At 45.3% G+C, this 9,541-nt stretch overlaps 1 protein-coding gene across 1 annotated transcript; it reads right to left on the bottom strand.

Moving 5' to 3' along the window:
- Positions 1-291: 291 nt before the first annotated feature.
- On the bottom strand, positions 292-8,411 carry GLOD5 (glyoxalase domain containing 5). The gene is made up of 4 exons (XM_031936607.1): positions 8,391-8,411; positions 8,076-8,213; positions 2,767-2,922; positions 292-546 (listed from the first exon to the last, which is right to left on the bottom strand). Exons 1-4 carry the CDS (start codon positions 8,409-8,411, stop codon positions 421-423), a joined length of 441 nt encoding a protein of 146 aa, XP_031792467.1. The 3' UTR covers positions 292-420.
- Positions 8,412-9,541: the final 1,130 nt, after the last annotated feature.

Raw genomic sequence — 9,541 nt, 5'->3', positions numbered from 1 at the left:
GTGAGGCGAGTTAGGAAAGGATGAAGATGATGGAATCACTGACAAGGAGAAATCTGTCAGGAGCCTTGAATCCCAAGGGGATGATCCTAGATTCCGTGCTCAGAGGTGTCATACCCTGGTCATAGGCCTCCGACCGAACAGCTCAGAGATCTCACACCTTACATAAACACCCATGCATGGCTCCAATACAATAACGAAGATCCCGTATTCGTAGAGAGGTTATGCATTTATTAGGCCAGCTTGGATGACATACAGACATGTAGGTTTGGTCCCAAACCTGTCTTGGGTCCTCCCTGAGCAGGATGTGTGAAGTGACTAAGTCTTCAGTCCTCAGAGGTCTCTGGGCCTGGGTGGGGGTTTGCAGGAAGGAAAGGAGAGGGCGACATCGAGGGGGACAGAATGGAGGAGGTCTAGCCTCCGTCACGAGGAGATGTAGTTTGACACCTCAATCAGGTTTCTGTCAGGGTCTCGGAAGTAGATGGACATAATAGGCCCTTTTGCCCCTGTTCTGGGGACTGGCCCCTCCTCAATAGGGACATCACAAGCCTGAGGTGGGAAGAAAAGACAAAAGTCATTCATCAAAGTCTGTGTGAGACCAAAATTTAATTTTTTTTTTTTTTTTTTGAGACAGAGTCTCACTCTGTTGCCCAGGCTGGAGTGCAGTGGTGAGATCTCAGCTCACTGCAACCTCCTCTGCCTCCCAGGCTTAAGCAATTCTCCCACCTCAGCCTCTTGAGTAGCTGGGATTACAGGCACATGCTTCCATGCCCAGCTATTTTTCATAGAGATGAGGTCTTACTATGCTGCCCAGGCTGGTCTCGAACTCTTGACCTCAAGTGATCTGCCCGCCTAAAGTGCTGGAATTACAGGCATGAGCCATTGCACCCGGTCTGTAAAATTTAATTCCTTATAGTGGCCCAGAAGACCTTAGAACACCACTGTATCTTTCTGACCTCATCTCCTATCATCCTCCCCTCCATCACTCTGTTCCAGCCACTTATCAGCTAGATGGCCTTGGGCACAGTACCTAACTACCGTGTACTTTGGTCTCCTCATCTGTAAAATGGGAAGGATAATAGTGCCTAGTATTATCTAGTAAGTGGCAGAACCAGAATTCGAACCCAGGCAGTCTGGGTCAACGACCATACTCTTAACCCCTATGCTTCACCCATTTTCCTTCCAAACTAGTCTTTTTCACTGACACTTCCCAAAGAAGGAGTGTAGGTTATTTGCACAGAATATATATAAGACCTCAATCCGTGTTCTGCAAAAGGGAAACTAATATCCCTTTATTTATTGTAGAGACAGGGCCTTGCTCTGTCACCCTGACTAGTATGCAGTGGCGCGATCACAGCTCACTATAGTCTCAACCTGGGCTCAAACAATCCTCCTATCTTTTAGCCTCCCAAGTAGCTGAGACTATAGGCACACACTGCCATGTCCGGCTAATTTTTTTTGTATTTTATGTAGACACAGGGTCTCACCATGTTACCCAGGCTGGTCTCAAATTCCTGGGTTCAAGTGATCCTCCCTCCTTGGCCTCCTAAAGCACTGGGATTACAGGCACGAGTCACTGTGCTCCTGGCCTTATTTTAATTTTTTAGAGACAAGGTATTGCTGTATCACCCAGGCTGGAGTGCAGTGGCGTGATCATAGCTCACTGCAGCCTCAACTTCCTGGGCTCAAGTGATCCTCCCACTTCACCCTCTTGAGTAGCTAGGATTACGGGCATGCATTACCACGCCTGGCTAATTTTTTTTATTTTTTGTAGAGATGGGATCTCACTATGTTGCCCAGGTTGGTCTGGAACTCCTGGCCCAAATGATCCTCCCACCTCAGCCTCCCAAAGTGCTGGGATTACAGGCGTGAGTGACCATGCCCAGCCAATGCCTCTTCTAGATGACATCATTTTAAGTATTACAGAGGCACTGGATTAAATAACAGCAAATCAGAAATTATTCCCTCTTCAATCTTCTTTCAGTCCTTCTTGTTATACAAAGAAGGTGGATGCTAACAAGTTCTTAGTATCTCTTTAACCACTTGCCATATCTCCTTTTGTAATGTCAGGGCCAGGGAGTACAGGGAACAGAAGTGGCTAGAATCTAATGACATTGTTATGCTTTTATAGCTGTTGGTTTTTACAGTTACTTTTCCTTTATGCCAAGACATAATGGGTTTTTCATGTACTTGGATGAATATTTTCTTTTTGTATAAAGGTATTTAGGGCTGGGCACGTGGCTGATGCCTGTAATGCCAGCACTTTGGGAGGCCAAGGTGGGTGGAACACTTGAGGTCAGGAGTTTGAGACCATCCTGGCCAACATGGTGAAACCCCGTCTCTACTAAAACTACAAAAATTAGCCAGGTGTGGTGGCACACGCCTGTAGTACCAGCTACTTGAGAGGCTAAGACAGGAGAATAGCTTGAACCTGGGAGGTGGAGGTTGCAGTGACCCTGAGATCACGCCACTACACTCCAGCCTGGGCGACAGAGCAAGACTCTATCTCAAAAAAAACAAAAAAGTATTTAAGTGTATAAATGTAGGTTTTTCTTTGTTTCTTGTTGGTTTGTTTTACAATGGGGATGCTTAGTTTCCTTTTTAAATACATTTATTTACATGAAAAAATTATGTCAGTCAAAATAGTGAGTACATAACTGTGTGCAGGCATTATCTGGTTGTGGTAAAACTTGTTACCTCTCTGGGTCATGCTTCTGTTTTCACTGTGTTTGCAGCAGCTTTTGCAAAAAGAAGAGAAGTCCCACTCACCTTGAGGTGCTGGATCATTTCCTCCAAAGGCACCTCTGTTATCAGACATATGTCCAGGGAGCCAGGAACTGGGTGAGCAGCTTTGGGTTCAAATTCCTTTCCCACCTCGTGGAGGTTAAATTTCTGGTCTCCAAAACACAGTGCTTTCCGGTCTTCCTACTTGGCGGGGAAGGGCAGAGACAACAGCCTAGAATTAAACCTCCAAGGTGAGTGTGAGATGAAGCCTTTGCACCCATCCCAACAAGGTTTTAAAAAAATAAAAACTAGAATGGGGCTACTACACAACAACCTTTTGCCCCACCCAAGTCTCATTCCTTAGAGGCAAGTGTACGAGTTCATATCTCCCTGAAATTATTTCCATATCTCCAAATAGTGTTTATACCACCCAAGGCAGAGTTAGCAATTTGCCTACCGAGTATACATTTCCCCTTTATTTCTTATAAACAACAGAAATTTCAGTGGGGTCAACTGTGTGCCCAACTTAAAAAACCTACATTTCCCAGCACGTCCAGAGGCCACGTTAGCTGGACTGGGCAATGAGATGCGGGCAGAGGTGTGGGTGGGGCTTCCAGGAATCTCCCTACCCCACTGTGCTGGCCCTTATTGCCCATTCACTTCCTCTTGCTTCCCAGCCACTGCCCATGACCTGACTACCTCTGGACTGGTTGTTCAGTGAGAGGAAAAGAAAACTCTGTCTTGTTTAACCCACAGTTAGTTAGTTGAGTTTTCTCCTATGTGCCTCCAAAGTCCCTAACCGATGCACCACTGTTTATTTATTTATTTATTATTATTTTTTGAGACAGAGTCTTGTTCTGTTGCCCAGGCTGGAGTGCAGTGGCTCAATTTTGGCTCACCGCAACCTCCACATTCCTGGTTCAGGTGATTCTTGTGCCTCAGCCTCCGGAGTAGCTGGAACTACAGACGCACGCCACCATGTCCAGCTAATTTTTATATTTTTAGTAGAGATGGGGTTTTCTGTGTTGGCCAGGCTGGTCTCGAACTCCTGACCTAAGGTGATCTGCCCACCTCGGCCTCGCAAAGTACTGAGATTACAGGTGTGAGCCACTGTGCCTGGTCTCTTTTTTTTTTTTTTTTTTGAGACAGAATCTTGCTCTGTTGCCCAGGCTTCAGGGCAGCAATCATGGCTCACTGCAGCCTCATCCTCCCAGGCTCAAGTAATACTGCAACCTCAACCTCTGAGTAGCGGGGACCACAGGCACACCCCACCATGCCTGGCTAATTTTTTAATTTTTTGTAGAGACTGGATCTCCCCATGTTGCCCAGGCTGGTCTCGAACTCCTGGCTCAAGTGATCCCCGCCTCAGCCTCCCAAAGTGCTGGGATTACAGGTGTGAGCCCGTGTGCCCAGCCGCATCACTATTTCTTGATTTAGCAACTTGAGATATTTCCTATCATCTCCCTGCTATGATAAATGAGAATTTAGCTCATTCACATTACTACCTCTTCCAACACAATTTAATTATCATTTTTAGTTTCTCTTTTAGCTCCTTTACAATCTTTAAATAACCCACTTGCATGTTTATTTTATTTAGTTCGTTTTTTTAAGAGACAGAGTCCCATGCTATCACCCAGGCTGGAATGCAATGGTGCAATCATGGCTCACTGCAGCCTTGACTTCCTGGCCTCAAGCAATCCTCCTGCCTCAGCCTCCTGAGTAGCTGGGATTACAGGTGCGCACCACCATGCCTGGCTAATTATAAAACTTTTTTTTTTTTTTGTAGAGACAATAGTCTCAGTATGTTGCCCAGGCTGGACTCCAACTCCTGAGCTCAAGCGATCCTCCTGCCTCATCCTCTCAAAGTGTTGGGATTGCAGGCATGAGCCACCACGCCTGGCTGCAACTTTATTTTTGTAGATCAACTACAGACTAACTCACAGGTTCTTCATGGCTCCTCCCTCTCCTGGACCTCTCAACATGTGCCATTTTTAAAAGAGATTTAAAAACTCTTTTATATCACTATGAATGATACCACATCCATTCAATCAGAAAATGACTTTATTTCACTTTTCTTTTTTTTTTTTTTTTTTGAGACGGAGTCTTGCTCTGTTACCCAGGCTGGTGTGCAATGGTGAGATCTTGGCTCACTGCAACCTCTGCCTTCTGAGTTCAAGCGATTCTCCTGCCTCAGCCTCCCGAGTAGCTGGGACTACAGGCGCAAGCCACCATGCTTGGCTAATTTTTGTAGTTTTAGTAGAGATAGGGTTTCAGCATGTTGTCTAGGCTGGTCTTGAACTCCTGACCTCAAGTGATCCACCCATCTCAGCCTCTCAAAGTGTTGGGATTACGGGTGTGAGCCACCACGTCTGGCCGATTTTATTTCACTTTTGGACTTGAAGATAGTTTGGCTCAGTGTACAATTGTAGGTTGCAGCTTATTTTCCCATAGCCTTTTAAATATGTTGCTTCATTGTCTTCCCCAAATGTAGTGTTGCTGTTAAGAAGTCTGATGTTCATCTGCGTTTTCTATTATTTGGTTGGTGATACATCCATCTTCCACTACTGCAGCTTTAGGATTTTTCTTAATCCTAATGTTCTGAAATTTCACTCCATTGTGTCCAAGTCCAGAGGTTGAGGCATCATACACCTTGTCACCATTGGCCCACGCAAGGACTATCTCTTGTTTTATTTATCTTTTTCTCTTCATTCTCCATTCCCATCTCTACCTTAAGCAACCATTACAATGTGTTTGATGTGTATCCTTAGGTTTTCATAAATTGCTGTAAAAAGTGTGTTACTGGCCGGGCGTGGTGGCTCAAGCCTGTAATCCCAGCACTTTGGGAGGCCGAGACGGGTGGATCACGAGGTCAGGAGATCGAGACCATCCTGGTCTACACGGCGAAACCCCGTCTCTACTAAAAAATACAAAAACCTAGCCAGGCGAGATGGCGGGCACCTGTAGTCCCAGCTACTGGGGAGGCTGAGGCAGGAGAATGGCGTAAACCCGGGAGGCGGAGCTTGCAGTGAGCCGAGATCGCGCCACTGCACTCCAGCCTGGGCGACAGAGCGAGACTCCGTCACAAAAAAAAAAAATAAAGTGTGTTACTGTTTTATGTGTGTGTATTGTAAAGGGTAGCATGCTGTAGACCTGATGGTTTCTTCATTTTTCACTCAGCACGTTCTTTTCAAGACCCATTCATGTTGCTGTGTACACATCCAGTCTGATGTTGCATAATACTACATTTCTGCATAAGGTTCCATGTTAGATTTAGCATTTTTACCCAAATAGAAAAAATTGGCCGGATGTGGTGGCATGTGCCTACAGTCTCAGCTACTCAGGAGGGTGAGGCAAGAGAAGCACCTGAGTCCGGGAGGTTCAGGCTGTGGTGAGCCATGATCGCAACATTGCAGTCCAACCTGGGCAACAGAGCGAGACCCTGTCTAAAAAAATGTTTCTTCTCCTGTTTGTGATTCCTCGAGCCCTTTCTATTTAAGTTATATGTGTGTGTGTGTCGAGGGGGGAGGTGTTCATGTGTACTTAATTGTTTTAGAGCGGTTTTAGGTCCACAGCAAAAGTGAACAGAAGGTGTAGGGATATATACACCTTGCCCCCACATATGCACAGCCTCCCCCACTTCTTTTACTTAGTAATAGGCATTTAAGTTTCCTCCATGTCTTTTCATGGATTGATAGTCCATTTATTTTATTTAATTAATTTATCTATTTGAGACAGAGTTTTGCTCTGTCGCCCAGGCTGGAGTGCAATGGCGCAATCTTGGCTCACTACAACCTCCGCCTCCTGGGTTCAAGTGATTCTCCTGCCTCAGCCTCCTGAGTAGCTGGGATTACAGGCACCCGCCACCATGCCTGGCTAATTTTTGTATTTTTAGTGGAGATGGGGTTTCACCATGTTGGCCAAGCTGGTCTTAAACTCCTGACTCAGGTGGTCCACCCGCCTCAGCCTCCCAAAGTGTTGGGATTACAGGCGTGAGCCACCGCACCTGGCAGATAATCCATTTATTTTTATCACTGAATAATATTTCATTGTCTGTATGTGCCACAGTTGATACGGCCATTCACTTACTGAAGCACATCTTAGGCATTTTTTGCTTTCTTTGCATTTGCCTTTTTTGAAGTTGTTCCAAATTCTCAAGGATAGTTCAATTGATGGAAACCTCTTTTTTCCCTTGGATCTGTCTTTCCTGGGGTCTTTCTTACACCTGTACCAAACTGGACTGATTGTTCTCTAAGTACCTTTCTGGGATCCTCCTCTTGGGATCTGTTGTGGCCTGACTTCCATATTCTGAGATTAGTCATCTTTTTTTTTTTGAAATGGAGTCTTGCTTTGTCACCCAGGCTGGAGTGCAGTGGTGCAATCTCGGCTCACTGCAACCTCTGCCTCCCAGAGTGCTGGGATTACAGGCGTGAGCCACCGTGCCCGGCCAGTCCCCCATTTTGATATAGCATACCCTTAAGTAATTTTCAAAGCAAGTGGCAAATTTTCTAAGACTTCGCATGACTAAGAATGCTTTTATTCTACATTTACCTTTTTGTTTGTTTGTTTGTTTTTTGATACAGTCTTGCTCTGTCACTCAGACTAGATAGTGCTGTGGTGCAATCTCGGCTCACTACAACCTCTGCCTCCCAGGCTCAAGCAATTCTCATGCCTCAGCCTCCCAAGTAGCTGGGATTATAGGCGTGCACCAGCATGCACGGCAAATTTTTGTATTTTTAGTAGAGACGAGGTTTTGCCATGTTGGTCAGGCTGGTCTCAAACTCCTGACCTGAAGTGATCCACCCACCTCAGCCTCCCAATGTGCTGGGATTATAGGCATGAGCCACCGCACCTGGCCCCTACATTTACCTTTGGTTAATAGTTTGGTTGGACATAGAATTCTAGGTGGAAAATTTTCCCCTCAGAGTCTTGAAGGTGTCCTTTTATCTTTTGGTCTCTGGTCTCTTGGAAAATCTGATATTTGTTTGTTTGTTTTTCCTTTGTAGATAATCTACTTTTTAATTTCTATGAAAGCTCTTAGCATCTACTTTTTCAGTTTGATGTTCTATAATTTCATAAGGATCCATTTAAGTGTCAACATGCTGGATACTTGGTTAACCTTTTTCATGTGGCGACTGCAGAGTTCTCTTGCATTGTTTCTATGATAATTTCCTCCTCTCCTTTTTCTCCATTGTCTCTCTGGAAGTCCATATATTCAATCTGGAATCTCCTCTATTGATCTCTTTATGTTTTCTCTCAGATTTCCTGTGGTTTTCCTTTTAGAGTTAAGTTATATGTTAAAGTGTTATCAACAAATTTTAGCCCACCTGAATTTTGGCATTTGGGAAAGTGCTTACCTTAAAAGTCATGACCTCCATGCCCAGGATCTTGGAATAAAACTTGGTGGTGTCTTTGATGCTCTTCACCGTCATCACGATGTGGTCAAGTCTACGGATAAGACATGGGGGAGGGGTCTGACTGCTGTCCCTCCATGACTGAAAAAAGAAAAAAAAGTCAGAGGAGACCACATTGCCACTTGTCACACCTGTGTTTTCTTCTCCTTACCTCCCCCTACCTCCCCAATTACTCTACTTCCTCCTCACCCTCTTTCAAGGGGAAAGGCCTGAGAGAATACTTATTGGTAGAGTCTTACTGCCCATGTGTGGATTCACGAGAACCCACATGTCTGCCATGACCACTCTCCACTGTTTTCTTGTTCCCTTTCTTTTCTTTTTTTTCCTTTTTTTTGAGACAGAGTCTCACTCTGTTGCCCAGGCTGGAAGTGCAGTGGCACAATCTCAGCTCACTGCAACCTCCGCCTCCTGGCTTCAAGCGATTCTCCTGCCTCAGCCTCCTGAGTAGCTGGGACTACAGGTGTGCGCCACCACGCCCAGCTAATTTTTGTATTTTTAGTAGAGACAGGGTTTCACCATTTTGATCAGGCTGGTCTCAAACTCCTGACCTCAAGTGATCTGCCTGCCTCGGCCTCCCAGAGTGCTGGGATTACAGAGGTGAGCCACTGCACCTGGCCTTCTTGTTCCCTTTCTCCTCTTCCAGAAGTGAAGATTAGTGGAGTGGAGACCAAGACAATGCCCTCCCCTGTTTTCCCCTAAATAGAATTCATCTGTTTTCTAAGAAGTGACAAGACACAGAGGAGGCCCAGTTCTGTGAATTGGCCAATTTTACCCAGCCCCCTCCTTTCTCATTCTGCAGCTTCAGTCACAGAGAACAGGACAAGAAGGGGGCATCTCAGAAGAAATGAAGATTTCTGGGCATGTGTGTTTACAGATCCACCTTGACACCCAGAGGGAGGACTACTACCACCCCTTCCACTTTCCCGCCATCAGCACACTTCCCATCAGATCTTTCTCTTGACTTGAATTATTTAGTAATTTGTGTATTTACGGTATCTCTGCTACAGGATTATAAAGCACCTGTGGTCTGGCACTATAAGCAATGGAGTATAATGCTTAAAAGAATAGATTCTGGCGGTGGCACCTGGAATCTCAGCACTTTGGGAGGCTGAGGCAGGCGGATCCCTAGAACCCAGGAGTTGGAGATCAGCCTGGGTAACACAGTGAGACCCTGTATCTACAAAAAAAATACAAAAATTAGCTAGGTTGGGGGATGCTCACGTGTAGTTCCGGTTACTTGGGGACCTGAGGTGGGAGGATCACTTGAGCCTGGGACCGGAGATTGCAATGATTTATGATCACGCAACCAGACTCCTGGGTGACAGAGCAAGACCGTATCTCAATAAATAAATAAATAAATAAATAAATAAATAAATAAATAAATAAATAAATAAATAAAAATAAAAGAT

Source organism: Piliocolobus tephrosceles, chromosome 12, assembly GCF_002776525.5.
Source record: "Piliocolobus tephrosceles isolate RC106 chromosome 12, ASM277652v3, whole genome shotgun sequence".
Taxonomy (NCBI): domain Eukaryota; kingdom Metazoa; phylum Chordata; class Mammalia; order Primates; family Cercopithecidae; genus Piliocolobus; species Piliocolobus tephrosceles.
This window is presented reverse-complemented; position numbering and strand designations above follow the sequence as displayed.